The sequence below is a fragment of the Siphateles boraxobius genome, unplaced genomic scaffold, assembly GCF_051911475.1.
Source record: "Siphateles boraxobius isolate OS27281-9 unplaced genomic scaffold, OSU_SipBor_1 76, whole genome shotgun sequence".
Taxonomy (NCBI): Eukaryota; Metazoa; Chordata; class Actinopteri; order Cypriniformes; family Leuciscidae; genus Siphateles; species Siphateles boraxobius.
In genome coordinates, this window is record NW_027509204.1 from 1,201,136 (window position 1) to 1,218,427 (window position 17,292).

Genomic DNA, 17,292 nt, shown 5'->3' on the forward strand with positions numbered 1-17,292 from the left:
GAGCTCTATGAAATGATTTACTGAAAAGTGGCTTTATTCAGTTTTTCTTACAATATCATGCTGTAGAAACTCGCTGTACACACACATCAGTAACTCAGAAATAATAAATAGTATTAAAATCATATTTAATAGTTACAGCACCAATATCTAGTGGATATGGTTGATAAAGCCCACAGACGGCCAAGGGCGTATTTTACAGTAAGTGTGTCTGAAGCATCGCATTCATCAAATGTAAAACGTTTAAGAACTAAATGTAAGAATAAAATGGCAAAGAAAATCATCTTTGGAACATATCCGTGTTCATTTCTCGACGCCTCCAGTTATTACTGTTGCCGGTCGGATGTTTCGGTACTGTAAACCCCTCACGAAGCTCACCGCTGCACTTCATTACAGCATTACACTGGACAAACACACTTTTAACTGCGTCGGTACAAGGGTTGGATTTTTTTTTTGTTTTACATCAACTATTTTGCCGGTGTGATTGTGTTTGTTTTTCTGTTGTATCTACACATGTTGGTTCTTCAAGCCTGTGGATGTTCTTGAATTACTCTGATGGACTCTTGCACAGTCTCTCTCTCTCTCTCTCTCTCTCTCTCTCTCTCTCTCTCTCTCAGCGTTTGCTCCGAGACGCTCCGCCTGCAGTTCTGTTCCTCCTCCCTCCTCCGGGTGTTAATGGCTCTTGGGGTTGGAGGTCTTCCCGTGAGGCGCAGCTCCCTGACACGCTGAGGTGTCACAGATCCCAGGCGCCCCCTGGTGTCCCGGTCTGCCGGCTCTCCCTGCCTCTCCTGGCTCTCCCGGGTCTCCAGGCGCTCCGTCTCGGCCGTCTTTCACAATGCCACGCACTCCTGGCAGACCTGATGAACAACACCACACAGTGACCCTAAGAATATCTACTAATACTCTATTTCAATAGTCCACTTTGGTCATTCTATTAAAGTATTAATTTAATGTCAGTTCCCTTTCAGTCGCTCACGTTCGACGTAACAACGTAATCGGGATCGCCTTGAGAGACCAATCTACTTCGAGAGTATTAAAATGAGCCAATGCACACTGGCATGTGATAATAACAGTGCGAGCATATATGAGCAGCAGGTGCGTCGCATATTGTCTTTCGCTTCGGAGCCGTGCGGTTCTAATGTTCTTGCTCTACAATCTTCTGACAGTGTTAAACTTCAAAAGAAGAAAACGAGTCTGCTCTTCATATCTACTCTTCAGCCTCTTCAAGGCTGGTGTTGGTGTTACAGCGCTGGCCGCGATCTCACAGAGAGCAAAACAGCCGTTTTCACAGCTCAGAATGTTGCGCCTTCAATGAGAATGTGAGTGCTCACATCGTGCTATCGTCCTGTTGTGTAGCCGCGGCAATCCCTGGGTGCTTCAGCACCAGAGAGAGCAGTTTTTCCTGAAAGAACATACACAGTTTGACACTGCGTCTTTTTCAAGACGTCATTCAAACCGTGTGTTTCTGGATGCGGTCGTTTCCAATCCTCATCTGACGGCCACGATCACTGTTTCACATGCCTGGGCTTAAGTGTGCTGAAACTGTGCTCGTGGGTGGTTTATGTTCTCTCTGAGAGCATGACCACGTTGTTCGTCTTGCCTTTCTTATTAAGGTTAAGTTTTCAGCGTGCCGTGTGCCATCGAGCTGCCGGCTGACAGCGCGAGTTGTCACGGCAACCCAGCGCGCGCCGTTCGGTGCTCTAGATGTGTGGTCGAGACTCAAGTGCCTCAAACGAGGTGGAGTCCCCTCGCCTATGCCCTGATCTAGTTCTTCTGGTACACCAGAAAAGGGCTACTTCTGCGGATAGCCAGGGTGACCGAAGGATTATAGTGAGGGCTTCCCCGCCCAGTAACCAATCCGTGTGGGCCCCTCACTCCTCTATTGCATTGTAAACATGTTGAGACTGTTTGTGGGTGGTTATATTCCTTTATGAGATGTCAGCACATTGTTCATCTTGCCTTTTTCATTAAAGTTAAGCAATCAGCGTGCTGTGTGCCATCGAGTTGACGGCCACATTCACTGTCTCGCATCCCTGGCAGCTTCTGAATGGGATGCTGGTCATTCTCATGATGGACCTAGCATTTCATTTGGGGCTCCAGGGGAGGATTAGACGTCGATTGCTGCATCAGAGAGAGGGTTGTTACGCTCTGGAAATTAAGATGATGCTGAGCTCCCACTATAATGGTGTGCATGCTCATGCCGAATCAGATTCAGACTCGACAGCCATGCTTTCCCGGGTTACACTGTGCAGTGCGACGCGTAATCGCCTTACCCCGCCCCCGTGCCTTCCCGGATGTGTATGAAAAACTTTTTGCAGTATGGAAGCATTTTGGTGCCAATATGGCAAGCCAAACGGGCCAAAAGCAGCAAAAAGGCCAAAACAGTCATAATGCATGAGGATAGTTCTGAGTCGGGGTTTAGCTGCGCCTGGTGACTGACCGTGTTTAAAGTCACAGCGCTGGCCCTCGGTCAGATGATGTCCACCCTAGTGGTCCAGAAGCGCCCCCTGGCTAAACCTTGCATCGATGTTCCCATCTCACGAGTTAGCCTTTCAGTAGCCCTGAGATGGGCGACCCAGAGTCAGCTGCTCTCCCCCGGAGGAGGGTCGGGCGGAGAACTTTTGTTGAAACAATCTGTTCCGCCACTGGCGTCTCAGCCAGCGGTACCAAATTTTCCATCTTCTCTATCTCTGGGTCCCAAGAGAGCGAAGTTGGCGGGTTGCGACGCAATGCCTTGCCACCCTCTGCCCCCTCTTGCTTTGCCAGTGGTAGCCTGATGTGCTTGAGGCCGCGCCTATGCCGTCTCATTCATCCCCTACTGATCGGTAGAGTCAGGTTAGTGTTGCACTGCACACTCAGATCCCACTTCGGGCCGCTATGCTGTCCGAGTCAGGTCCCATCATTCCGCCGCCCAGCCCCACCTCGGGTACGTCTGTCGTGCCGTTGGTCCCGCTTGTACGGTGTCTGGGAGCATGGCTAGCGCTCCCAGACATGTGCGAGCCTGTTGTTCGTATCCTCAACTACCTGAACGACTGGCTTATCTCTCGCCCAGTCGAGAGAGCAGTTGTACGAACACAGGGACGTGGTGCTCAGTCACCTCAGCCACCTAGGGCTTAAGGTCAACTGAGAAAAGAGCAAACTTACCCCCGGGCAGAGGATCTCTTTTCTCGTTATGGAGTTGGACTCGATCAACATGACAGCACGCCTCACTGAGGCCCGTGTCCAGTCAGTGTTGAGCTGAGTGAGCTCGCTCAGACGCAGAACAGCGGCACCTCTGAAACTTGGACTTGCTCTCTCAGAGACGGGGCACCCTATGGCACCCGCGTCCAGACCTCTGGAAACTCCATGTCTGGTCCCTGACAGGACACGGAGGTTCTAGGTGACCTACCCCCAGCGGTAGTTGACACCATCACTTCCGCTAGAGCCCCCTCTACCAGGCGCCTCTATGCGTTGAAGTGGAACCTATTTGTTGACTGGTGTTCTTCTCATGAGGAGAACCCCCTGTGCTTTCCTTCCTGCAAGATGGGTTGGAGCGAAGGCTGTCTCCCTCCACCCTTAAAGTGTATGTTGCCGCTATCGCCGCACAACACGATGCAGTTGAAGGTAAGTCGTTGGGAAAGCACAACCTGATCGTCAGATTCCTGAGGGGGGCGAGGAGACTAAATCCGCCTCGCCCGCTCTCTATACCCTCTTGGGATTGTCTCTGGTCCTTTCGGCTCTTCAGAGACCACCCCTTGAGGCTTTTCAATCAGCTGAGTTAAAAATTCTATCTTGTAAAACAGTTCTCCTGGTTGTTTTAGCCTACATCAAGAGGGTAGGGGACGTGCATGCATTTTCGGTTGACGAATCATGCCTAGAATTCGTCCCGGCTAACTCGCACGTGATCCTGAGACCCCGGCCTGGATACGTGCCCAAGGTTCCTACCACTCCCTTCCGGGACCAGGTGGTGAACCTGCAAGCGCTGCCTTCAGAAAAGCCCTGGCTTTTCTCTGTCACATCCGCGCCTGTACCTGGACAGAACGCAAAGCCTCAGGACCTCAGATCAGCTCTTCGTCTGTTACAGAGGCCAGCAGAAGGACAAGGCTGTCTCCAAGCATAGGATGGCCCACTGGATAGTGGATGCCATCGCCTTGGCTTATGAAGCCCAAGGCGTGCCTTGCCCGCCCAGGTTGAGAGCCCACTCCACTAGGGGTGTCGCTTCTTCTTGGGCGCTGGCACACAGCGCCTCGCTAACAGATATCTGTAGAGCTGTGGGCTGGGCGACACCTAACACGTTCGCTAGGTTTTAGAGTCAACGTGTTGAGCCGGTTTCTTCCTGTGGTAGCTTCAACCGCTTCAACCAGCTGGTAACACCGAAGTTCCCACTCTAGTGTCGGCTTGCTGCGCCACTCCCCTCCACATGGAGCGGATACGTGCACTTCTTTGCTCCAGTCGAGTTCCCCACCAGGCAAACCCTGTAGAGTTCCTCCGCACCCCTTCGGCAGTCAGACGTTGTGGAGCGTCCGACGCCAGGCCTAGTACTCGTATGCTTGTGTAACTTGTTCTAGGCTGGGTTCCATATGTTCTGATCCCTGTGGCGATCCCATATGAGTATTCTTCCACGATCAGCTCCCTGCGGTGAGCCCGTTTTTTTTCCCTTGGCAGAGTCCGCTCTGCCGTCACAGTCTGGTGTAGCCTCCCCCTTTTCAGGCTGGAGCCACCCCAGTGACATTCCCTATGTTGCACTGTCCCTTCCGGCCAGTCCATATGTGTATTCTCGACATTACCTTCCTTCGGGCAGGATGTGGCTCTGCAGCGTCCCTCTCCCCTGGAAAGGCACGCTTTTCCAGTGTTATCCAAGAGTTCCACTATGTGGGTTATAACGGAACAGCAGTTCGAATTCCCTCTACGCAGGCCTACCGCCCCAGCCAGTTGGGGGTCTGAGAGTGTTGAGTAGGGCGCTGGATGGGATCCCAATTACACCGTTACGTCGAACTTGACGACTGAAAGGGAACGTCTCGGTTACTAATGTAACCCTCGTTCCCTGAGGGAGGGAACGGGAGACGTAACACCCCGTTGCCACGGTTGCTGACCATAGCTTTATGGCCGAACACGTCTCGGCTCCTCATCCTCAGCGTAAAACAATATGCGACGCACCTGCTGCTCATATATGCTTGCGCTGCAAGCAGAGCAGCTGATGCAATTATCGCATGCCAATGTGCATTGGCTCATTTTAATACTCTCGAAGTAGATTGGTCTCTCAAGGCGATCTCGATTACGTTGTCACGTTGACCTTACGTCTCCCGTTCCCTCCTTCAGGGAATGAGGGTTACGTTAGTAACCGAGACGATTTCTCGTCTGTTTAGCTCTGTGTTGAACTGATGTTTATAAGTTCAGTTAATCACTCATTAATACATCATGGGAATAGATCCCGGTTTGTACTGCCACTTCTAGACTAACTAGCACATTTTTACATGCTAACAATTTAGTTAAGTGTGTTTTTGAAAAGTAATTTAATGTTTAAGATTGTTTACACTCATTTAACCTAAACAGCATTTACAAAGACAAGCTACACCAAACTAATAATTTGACTCTACGTGTGTGTTTGTTCACTTCGAGAAGAGCAAATGTTGGGCTGGAGTCACACTTGACGTACTCACCCGGTTCACCCTGGTCTCCAGTGGGCCCTTCAACGGCTTTCCCTATGGGCCCCTTATCTCCTGGCTCTCCAGCGTCCCCTGCAGGAATCAGATGCATACAAAATGTTCACTGTCCCGCCAGTGCTTTCTTTATAAAGCTGCCAGTCGACGCCAGCATTTTTCATCATTTTCACAAAAGTTTCATGGCACCCAGAATATTTTTTGTATGAATATCTGAACATGCAATATATCAAAAGAAAGAACAGTGTCTGCTTTTAAACAAAGAAACAACAAAAAAAACATTTTATTTCAGCTTCATCCATTTTGTTTATCAACTCTTGAATGTGGGTAGTTTAAAAAAATGTTAGCAAAAAGCTCAGATATTAGAATCTTTGGCCTTTGACTCGTTCAGATCGAGTCCATCAACACCCCTAAAGCTTCACAGTGCATTCCTCTTCACTGCTTAACATATACACCAAAACTGCCTGACGTTATTGAATTAAATGCAGTTTAATGTTTGATTATTTTACATGTGCTTCTATTGCTTGTTTCTGCTTCTTCTTCTATGTTTTAATCAGGAGATTCAGCCCTCTACCATATAACAGTCAAACATGGAGTGACGGAAAATACACTTTAAGGGGAAAGAGATCATTTCAAGATTTACTAATACATTATTAAAATCAAAAGTGGAATCTGTTCACATTATTTAATAGACCTGAGCTGATATTTACTAACAATGAACTGTTGTGTTTTCATTTACTAATGTTAGCAAAAGCTCATTAATGCTGTAACAAATGAATTGCTCAATGTTTTACTAATTTTAGTTCATACATGAACTAATGTTAACTAATGGGACCCTATAGTACAGTGTTACCGAAATGATCTTGCTCTGAGACTGACACACACATGGATGAGCAAATGCCTCAAACTGATCCCAGTTCCAAGACAAACTAGGTTTTCTAAAACCAATCTCCATCCACAGAGCGATGGGGATATATCTAATTAAATTTTTTTTCTCCATTCTGTCACTAATGGAGTTTGTGTTCTTGCCACTGTTCTTGAAAATTATTTTTCAGGTATCTAATTTACATTAGTTAATAGTTTTAGCCGTGGTATCGAAATTGTAATCGAGAATTGTTAAATTTCACATTCGTCATAACCTTATTTATTACAAATCAAGGATCTGCAGGTCAAGAACAGTAAGAGAACAGTATCAGGCTTTACCATGCGGACGCAGACCCTGTGTGGATCGAGTCACGCGTAGGACATCATACAGAGCGCTTCAACAAGCCATTATACGCAGTGTTTATAGTACGGTCACTGCGGCAGTCTTGTTAATTAGCAGTTTTTGCATGAGCTTAAATGTTTTTTTCAGTCAGAACAAGGTTATATTATTGAAACGTGTCTTTCACATCTAATAGTCAAACATTATTTTTTTATGAGCTCAAATATTCCAATAAAATGATATTAAGAAATGTCCATCCCTAATATCTCCATCCTGGAAAACACCCACAACCCCCTTATAGCACAGTGATTCTGACCAAACTGAAGAGCTCTGGGACCACAGGACCAGGACCACTGCTATAGCATCATTATTTACAAAATGTCAAAATCTAGTTTAGTTGTTAGGAGCACTTTAGAGATCTGAACCCCAGGGGAGGAGAGCTACTCCATGCTGCCTCACCTCGAGGGCCCGGGTCCCCCAGGTCTCCTGGCAGTCCTCTATAGCCCGGCGGGCCCAGGGCTCCGGGGTGGCCCACGGACCCCACTTCTCCCTGCTGTCCTGCAGGCCCAGCGGGTCCAGGCCGGCCCACGGCACCAGGGGCCAGGGGTCTCCTCAGGTTAGCGGCGAGCTGAGCGATCTGGTCTGAGGGGAACATCAGCCAATTTAAGACAGGTCGCATCGCGAAGCTTTTCATAAATACAGTGGTAAATTTAAGGTTGTACCATCGATCATTGAGCCACATAGTTCCCTGATGTGCTGCTCACTGGTCAGTTTGCCCTGCAACAGAACCACAACACATATTTCAGGTCTATAGCACAGACCCAACATATATTGTGAGGCGGTTACGTACAGGAACACCAGTCTTTCCAGAGACCCCTGGAAAACCCTGTTCTCCCTGGAATCCCATTGGTCCTGGTTTCCCAGGAGCCCCTCTGCCTCCAGTCTCTCCCTGGGGTCCCACAACTCCTTTGGCTCCCAGTTCACCTCGCTTACCAGCCTGTAACATGGGGGACATGGAGGAATGATTGTCCTCAGGTAGTAGCATAATACGTTTTGCATTTGGTCCTTTCCTTTAGCTTAGAAGGTTTATTCCCAACTAAAAATAAGTAGCTGCCAGTCCTCACGGGTCAATATGCAAACATGGCATGTTTGAAAGCAGTTGCCAAGCTATCAGCAGGATCTAAATTAGGAAAACATAACCGTGGCTATAGACCCGCAGTCGGGCGTGCCATTGCTTCCGGGCCAGCACCACAAATCGTACATATTTTACACCCATTACATCAAATATTGGGGTACCTGCCCGCATGCAGGACTCAGAAGCGTCCCGCAGCTCAGGAAGACTGGTGTGTGTGACACGGCCTTCTGTTATCAACAGTCCTTATGAGAGCCCATGAAGCTCTACACTGTTTATTTAGTGTTTACATGTGCTTTTACTCATTCTGAACATGAGTACTGTAACGAGCGCTCACACACACACACACACTGCACTGGAATAATAGTCTACAGTTAGACAGCGTTAAAGAGGAAAAACTTCTCAACTGTCACTCTTTTCTTTTATTCATAGCAACATTTACCGTAGCTGATGAATGTGGAAACAATGTTAATGCATGTATTGTCAAAGAAAATACAGCAAAAAATATATAAATGACAATGAAATAAAAAAGATTAGAAATCATTATATTCTGGATTTAAAGTAAAAAAATAAACAGGCAAATATGTAAATAATTATAAATTAAAAAGGCAAATGAATGAAAAGAGGATCAGAAAGATTTTCTACTGATAAATGAGCGCTCACCTCTCCTTTCTGGCCGACGGGGCCGTAGGGGCCCTGAAAGAAGAGGAAAGAGTCAGAAACATGGACCTTGAGTGGAAAGGAACAGAAGACTATTGATGTGAAAGAGTTACGTACGGGCTCTCCGTTCTCCCCTGGTAAACCATCACTTCCAGCAACTCCCTAAAACACACCAGCACACACCAGTAGAGGAAACATGCATGCGGTTCACAGCTTTCCATCATACAGTCGTTTCCCTCATACAGTCTGCAATCTTACCATATCTCCTTTAGGCCCTCCCGCTCCGCCTGGACCCTGAGAGAGAGAGACACTCGAGTTAATGTGTGTGTGTGTGTGCAAGCAGAACTGAGAAGACAAACAGGCTTTTATCTGATCACCAGTGTCTGTGTCTTTAGAGCAGAGGTGACAAACGGTACAAGAGTCTTGCCATTCATTTAATTCTGCTCCACCTTAAATAACATTAAAACTGAGCATGTGTTTCTAGCAGGTAAAATGCAGCACATACATGACATTTTACATTTACATTTATTCATTTAGCTGACGCTTTAATCAAAAGCGACTTACAATTGCTATATGTCAGAGGTCGCACGCCTCTGGAGCAACTAGGAGTTAAGTGTCTTGCTCAGGGACACATTGGGGTCTCACAGTGGATTCGAACCCGGGTCTCTCACACCAAAGGCATGTGTATTATCCACTGCGCCACCCCATCACCACCGACATCACTCGATGACCTCATCTTTCACGGTCAAACCTGTTATTCACACAAGCCAGCGAATCTCACTACATTACTGCCGTTCTCGACAGTATACCTGTGTAAAAGTGCAGAGTGAGGATTTAGCACTTACTAGCATGAAGAATGCTAGCATAAACAGATATGCATAGAGATCGATTTAAGATTCAAACTCTATTCGATACAAAAACTGTCTTGTGTGATTTCTTGATTTTAACGTTGGTCATATATTATACGAGTTTATATATTATGTTTTCTGAATATCCACATGATTGCAAATGTGACATTGATTTTATACAACAGTTCAACGAATGAAAGGGTAATATTAAGTGATGATCATTTTAAACACAGTATTGTCACTATTTTTGCTCTATAGTGTTGGTGAACGAATCGTGAGTCAATGATTCATTCATAATTACAGCTTCTTGCTTCGTTACTGAAAAAAAAAATAACTCGACGTCATAAACACTATGGGCCCTATTTAAACGATCTAAGCACGTGTGAAGCGCAGGGCGCAAGTGCAGTTAGTGTGTCCGAACCCACTCCTGCTAGTTTAACAACGGGAAAAACGGTAGGTGCTCCCGGTGCATGATCTAAAAGTGTGTTTTATCTCTAATCTCTTAATGAGTGATGTGTGTGTTTTATCTCTATTCTCTTAATGAGTGATGTGTGTGTTTTATCTCTATTCTCTTAATGAGGGATGTGTGTTTTATCTCTATACTCTTAATGAGTGATGTGTGTGTTTTATCTCTATTCTCTTAATGAGTGATGTGTGTGTTTTATCTCTATTCTCTTAATGAGTGATGTGTGTTTTTATCTCTATTCTCTTAATGAGTGATGTGTGTGTTTTATCTCTATTCTCTTAATGAGTGATGTGTGTGTTTTATCTCTATTCTCTTAATGAGTGATGTGTGTTTTATCTCTATTCGCTTAATGAGTGATGTGTGTGTTTTATCTCTATTCTCTTAATGAGTGATGTGTGTTTTATCCCTATTCTCTTAATGAGCGATGTGTGTGTTTTATCTCTATTCTCTTAATGAGTGATGTGTGTGTTTTATCTCTATTCTCTTAATAAGTGATGTGTGTGTTTTATCTCTATTCTCTTAATGAGTGATGTGTGTTTTTATCTCTATTCTCTTAATGAGTGATGTGTGTGTTTTATCTCTATTCTCTTAATGAGTGATGTGTGTGTTTTATCTCTATTCTCTTAATGAGTGATGTGTGTTTTATCTCTATTCTCTTAATGAGTGATGTGTGTGTTTTATCTCTATTCTCTTAATGAGTGATGTGTGTTTTATCCCTATTCTCTTAATGAGCGATGTGTGTGTTTTATCTCTATTCTCTTAATGAGTGATGTGTGTGTTTTATCTCTATTCTCTTAATAAGTGATGTGTGTGTTTTATCTCTATTCTCTTAATGAGTGATGTGTGTGTTTTATCTCTATTCTCTTAATGAGTGATGTGTGTGTTTTATCTCTATTCTCTTAATGAGCGATGTGTGTGTTTTATCTCTATTCTCTTAATGAGTGATGTGTGTGTTTTATCTCTATTCTCTTAATGAGTGATGTGTGTGTTTTATCTCTATTCTCTTAATGAGTGATGTGTGTTTTTATCTCTATCCTCTTAATGAGTGATGTGTGTGTTTTATCTCTATTCTCTTAATGAGTGATGTGTGTGTTTTATCTCTATTCTCTTAATGAGTGATGTGTGTGTTTTATCTCTATTCTCTTAATGAGTGATGTGTGTGTTTTATCTCTATTCTCTTAATGAGTGATGTGTGTGTTTTATCTCTATTCTCTTAATGAGGGATGTGTGTTTTATCTCTATACTCTTAATGAGTGATGTGTGTGTTTTATCTCTATTCTCTTAATGAGTGATGTGTGTGTTTTATCTCTATTCTCTTAATGAGTGATGTGTGTGTTTTATCTCTATTCTCTTAATGAGTGATGTGTGTGTTTTATCTCTATTCTCTTAATGAGTGATGTGTGTGTTTTATCTCTATTCTCTTAATGAGTGATGTGTGTGTTTTATCTCTATTCTCTTAATGAGCGATGTGTGTGTTTTATCTCTATTCTCTTAATGAGTGATGTGTGTGTTTTATCTCTATTCTCTTAATGAGTGATGTGTGTGTTTTATCTCTATTCTCTTAATGAGTGATGTGTGTTTTTATCTCTATCCTCTTAATGAGTTATGTGTGTGTTTTATCTCTATTCTCTTAATGAGTGATGTGTGTGTTTTATCTCTATTCTCTTAATGAGTGATGTGTGTGTTTTATCTCTATTCTCTTAATGAGTGATGTGTGTTTTTATCTCTATTCTCTTAATGAGTGATGTGTGTGTTTTATCTCTATTCTCTTAATGAGTGATGTGTGTGTTTTATCTCTATTCTCTTAATGAGTGATGTGTGTGTTTTATCTCTATTCTCTTAATGAGTGATGTGTGTGTTTTATCTCTATTCTCTTAATGAGTGATGTGTGTGTTTTATCTCTATTCTCTTAAAGAGTGATGTGTGTGTTTTATCTCTATTCTCTTAATGAGCGATGTGTGTGTTTTATCTCTATTCTCTTAATGAGTGATGTGTGTGTTTTATCTCTATTCTCGTAATGAGTGATGTGTGTGTTTTATCTCTATTCTCTTAATGAGTGATGTGTGTGTTTTATCTCTATTCTCTTAATGAGTGATGTGTGTGTTTTATCTCTATTCTCTTAATGAGTGATGTGTGTGTTTTATCTCTATTCTCTTAATGAGTGATGTGTGTTTTATCTCTATCCTCTTAATGAGTGATGTGTGTGTTTTATCTCTATTCTCTTAATGAGCGATGTGTGTGTTTTATCTCTATTCTCTTAATGAGTGATGTGTGTGTTTTATCCCTATTCTCTTAATGAGCGATGTGTGTGTTTTATCTCTATTCTCTTAATGAGTGATGTGTGTGTTTTATCTCTATTCTCTTAATGAGTGATGTGTGTGTTTTATCTCTTCTCTTAATGAGTGATGTGTGTGTTTTATCTCTATTCTCTTAATGAGCGATGTGTGTGTTTTATCTCTATTCTCTTAATGAGTGATGTGTGTGTTTTATCTCTATTCTCTGAATGAGTGATGTGTGTGTTTTATCTCTATTCTCTTAATGAGTGATGTGTGTGTTTTATCTCTATTCTCTTAATGAGTGATGTGTGTGTTTTATCTCTATTCTCTTAATGAGTTATGTGTGTTTTATCTCTATTCTCTTAATGAGTGATGTGTGTGTTTTATCTCTATTCTCTTAATGAGCGATGTGTGTGTTTTATCTCTATTCTCTTAATGAGCGATGTGTGTGTTTTATCTCTATTCTCTTAATGAGTGATGTGTGTGTTTTATCTCTATTCTCTTAATGAGCGATGTGTGTGTTTTATCTCTATTCTCTTAATGAGTGATGTGTGTGTTTTATCTCTATTCTCTTAATGAGTGATGTGTGTGTTTTATCTCTATTCTCTTAATGAGTGATGTGTGTTTTTATCTCTATCCTCTTAATGAGTGATGTGTGTGTTTTATCTCTATTCTCTTAATGAGTGATGTGTGTGTTTTATCTCTATTCTCTTAATGAGTGATGTGTGTGTTTTATCTCTATTCTCTTAATGAGTGATGTGTGTGTTTTATCTCTATTCTCTTAATGAGTGATGTGTGTGTTTTATCTCTATTCTCTTAATGAGGGATGTGTGTTTTATCTCTATACTCTTAATGAGTGATGTGTGTGTTTTATCTCTATTCTCTTAATGAGTGATGTGTGTGTTTTATCTCTATTCTCTTAATGAGTGATGTGTGTGTTTTATCTCTATTCTCTTAATGAGTGATGTGTGTGTTTTATCTCTATTCTCTTAATGAGTGATGTGTGTGTTTTATCTCTATTCTCTTAATGAGTGATGTGTGTGTTTTATCTCTATTCTCTTAATGAGCGATGTGTGTGTTTTATCTCTATTCTCTTAATGAGTGATGTGTGTGTTTTATCTCTATTCTCTTAATGAGTGATGTGTGTGTTTTATCTCTATTCTCTTAATGAGTGATGTGTGTTTTTATCTCTATCCTCTTAATGAGTTATGTGTGTGTTTTATCTCTATTCTCTTAATGAGTGATGTGTGTGTTTTATCTCTATTCTCTTAATGAGTGATGTGTGTGTTTTATCTCTATTCTCTTAATGAGTGATGTGTGTTTTTATCTCTATTCTCTTAATGAGTGATGTGTGTGTTTTATCTCTATTCTCTTAATGAGTGATGTGTGTGTTTTATCTCTATTCTCTTAATGAGTGATGTGTGTGTTTTATCTCTATTCTCTTAATGAGTGATGTGTGTGTTTTATCTCTATTCTCTTAATGAGTGATGTGTGTGTTTTATCTCTATTCTCTTAAAGAGTGATGTGTGTGTTTTATCTCTATTCTCTTAATGAGCGATGTGTGTGTTTTATCTCTATTCTCTTAATGAGTGATGTGTGTGTTTTATCTCTATTCTCGTAATGAGTGATGTGTGTGTTTTATCTCTATTCTCTTAATGAGTGATGTGTGTGTTTTATCTCTATTCTCTTAATGAGTGATGTGTGTGTTTTATCTCTATTCTCTTAATGAGTGATGTGTGTTTTATCTCTATCCTCTTAATGAGTGATGTGTGTGTTTTATCTCTATTCTCTTAATGAGCGATGTGTGTGTTTTATCTCTATTCTCTTAATGAGCGATGTGTGTGTTTTATCCCTATTCTCTTAATGAGCGATGTGTGTGTTTTATCTCTATTCTCTTAATGAGTGATGTGTGTGTTTTATCTCTATTCTCTTAATGAGTGATGTGTGTGTTTTATCTCTTCTCTTAATGAGTGATGTGTGTGTTTTATCTCTATTCTCTTAATGAGCGATGTGTGTGTTTTATCTCTATTCTCTTAATGAGTGATGTGTGTGTTTTATCTCTATTCTCTGAATGAGTGATGTGTGTGTTTTATCTCTATTCTCTTAATGAGTGATGTGTGTGTTTTATCTCTATTCTCTTAATGAGTGATGTGTGTGTTTTATCTCTATTCTCTTAATGAGTTATGTGTGTTTTATCTCTATCCTCTTAATGAGTGATGTGTGTGTTTTATCTCTATTCTCTTAATGAGTGATGTGTGTGTTTTATCTCTATTCTCTTAATGAGTGATGTGTGTTTTTATCTCTATTCTCTTAATGAGTGATGTGTGTGTTTTATCTCTATTCTCTTAATGAGTGATGTGTGTTTTATCTCTATCCTCTTAATGAGTGATGTGTGTGTTTTATCTCTATTCTCTTAATGAGTGATGTGTGTGTTTTATCTCTATTCTCTTAATGAGTGATGTGTGTGTTTTATCTCTATTCTCTTAATGAGTGATGTGTGTGTTTTATCTCTATTCTCTTAATGAGTGATGTGTGTGTTTTATCTCTATTCTCTTAATGAGTGATGTGTGTGTTTTATCTCTATTCTCTTAAAGAGTGATGTGTGTGTTTTATCTCTATTCTCTTAATGAGCGATGTGTGTGTTTTATCTCTATTCTCTTAATGAGTGATGTGTGTGTTTTATCTCTATTCTCGTAATGAGTGATGTGTGTGTTTTATCTCTATTCTCTTAATGAGTGATGTGTGTGTTTTATCTCTATTCTCTTAATGAGTGATGTGTGTGTTTTATCTCTATTCTCTTAATGAGTGATGTGTGTGTTTTATCTCTATTCTCTTAATGAGTGATGTGTGTTTTATCTCTATCCCCTTAATGAGTGATGTGTGTGTTTTATCTCTATTCTCTTAATGAGCGATGTGTGTGTTTTATCTCTATTCTCTTAATGAGTGATGTGTGTGTTTTATCTCTATTCTCTTAATGAGTGATGTGTGTGTTTTATCTCTATTCTCTTAATGAGTGATGTGTGTGTTTTATCTCTTCTCTTAATGAGTGATGTGTGTGTTTTATCTCTATTCTCTTAATGAGCGATGTGTGTGTTTTATATCTATTCTCTTAATGAGTGATGTGTGTGTTTTATCTCTATTCTCTGAATGAGTGATGTGTGTGTTTTATCTCTATTCTCTTAATGAGTGATGTGTGTGTTTTATCTCTATTCTCTTAATGAGTGATGTGTGTGTTTTATCTCTATTCTCTTAATGAGTTATGTGTGTTTTATCTCTATCCTCTTAATGAGTGATGTGTGTGTTTTATCTCTTCTCTTAATGAGTGATGTGTGTGTTTTATCTCTATTCTCTTAATGAGCGATGTGTGTGTTTTATATCTATTCTCTTAATGAGTGATGTGTGTGTTTTATCTCTATTCTCTTAATGAGTGATGTGTGTGTTTTATCTCTATTCTCTTAATGAGTGATGTGTGTTTTTTATCTCTATTCTCTTAATGAGTGATGTGTGTGTTTTATCTCTATTCTCTTAATGAGCGATGTGTGTGTTTTATCTCTATTCTCTTAATGAGCGATGTGTGTGTTTTATCTCTATTCTCTTAATGAGTGATGTGTGTGTTTTATCTCTATTCTCTTAATGAGTGATGTGTGTTTTTTATCTCTATTCTCTTAATGAGCGATGTGTGTGTTTTATCTCTATTCTCTTAATGAGTGATGTGTGTGTTTTATCTCTATTCTCTTAATGAGTGATGTGTGTTTTTTATCTCTATTCTCTTAATGAGTGATGTGTGTGTTTTATCTCTATTCTCTTAATGAGTGATGTGTGTGTTTTATCTCTATTCTCTTAATGAGTGATGTGTGTCTTTTAACTCTATTCTCTTAATGAGCGATGTGTGTGTTTTATCTCTATTCTCTTAATGAGTGATGGGTGTGTTTTATCTCTATTCTCATAATGAGTGATGGGTGTTTTATCTCTATTCTCTTAATGAGTGATGTGTGTGTTTTATCTCTATTCTCTTAATGAGCGGTGTGTGTGTTTTATCTCTATTCTCTTAATGAGTGATGTGTGTTTTATCTCTATTCTCTTAATGAGTGATGTGTGTGTTTTATCTCTATTCTCTTAATGAGTGATGTGTGTGTTTTATCTCTATTCTCTTAATGAGTGTGGGTGTGTTTTATCTCTATTCTCTTAATGAGTGATGTGTGTTTTATCTCTATTCTCTTAATGAGCGATGTGTGTGTTTTATCTCTATTCTCTTAATGAGTGTGGGTGTGTTTTATCTCTATTCTCTTAATGAGCGATGTGTGTGTTTTATCTCTATTCTCTTAATGAGCGATGTGTGTGTTTTATCTCTATTCTCTTAATGAGTGATGGGTGTGTTTTATCTCTATTCTCTTAATGAGTGATGGGTGTGTTTTATCTCTATTCTCTTAATGAGTGATGTGTGTGTTTTATCTCTATTCTCTTAATGAGTGATGGGTGTGTTTTATCTCTATTCTCTTAATGAGCGGTGTGTGTGTTTTATCTCTATTCTCTTAATGAGTGATGGGTGTGTTTTATCTCTATTCTCTTAATGAGCGATGTGTGTGTTTTATCTCTATTCTCTTAATGAGTGATGTGTGTGTTTTATCTCTATTCTCTTAATGAGTGATGTGTGTGTTTTATCTCTATTCTCTTAATGAGTGATGTGTGTGTTTTATCTCTATTCTCTTAATGAGTAATGGGTGTGTTTTATCTCTATTCTCTTAATGAGCGATGTGTGTGTTTTATCTCTATTCTCTTAATGAGTGATGGGTGTGTTTTATCTCTATTCTCTTAATGAGCGATGTGTGTGTTTTATCTCTATTCTCTTAATGAGTGATGTGTGTGTTTTATCTCTATTCTCTTAATGAGTGATGTGTGTGTTTTATCTCTATTCTCTTAATGAGTGATGTGTGTGTTTTATCTCTATACTCTTAATGAGTGATGTGTGTGTTTTATCTCTATGTGTGTGTTTTATCTCTATGTGTGTGTTTTATCTCTATTCTCTTAATGAGTGATGTGTGTTTTATCTCTATTCTCTTAATGAGTGAT

The 17,292-nt window shown here is 40.7% G+C and overlaps 1 protein-coding gene across 1 annotated transcript in view; it reads right to left on the bottom strand.

Moving 5' to 3' along the window:
• Window positions 1-13: 13 nt before the first annotated feature.
• The window catches only part of LOC143724575 (uncharacterized), a 59,611-nt gene continuing 42,332 nt past the window's right edge, over window positions 14-17,292 (bottom strand). Inside the window, exons 25-32 of the mRNA XM_077217739.1 lie at window positions 8,891-8,926; window positions 8,750-8,794; window positions 8,636-8,668; window positions 7,691-7,837; window positions 7,563-7,617; window positions 7,300-7,482; window positions 5,637-5,714; window positions 14-854 (exon numbers count right to left, since the gene is read on the bottom strand). Coding sequence (XP_077073854.1) covers window positions 670-854; window positions 5,637-5,714; window positions 7,300-7,482; window positions 7,563-7,617; window positions 7,691-7,837; window positions 8,636-8,668; window positions 8,750-8,794; window positions 8,891-8,926 — 762 coding nt within the window. The 3' untranslated portion in view covers window positions 14-669. The remainder of the gene's footprint in view (window positions 855-5,636; window positions 5,715-7,299; window positions 7,483-7,562; window positions 7,618-7,690; window positions 7,838-8,635; window positions 8,669-8,749; window positions 8,795-8,890; window positions 8,927-17,292) is intronic.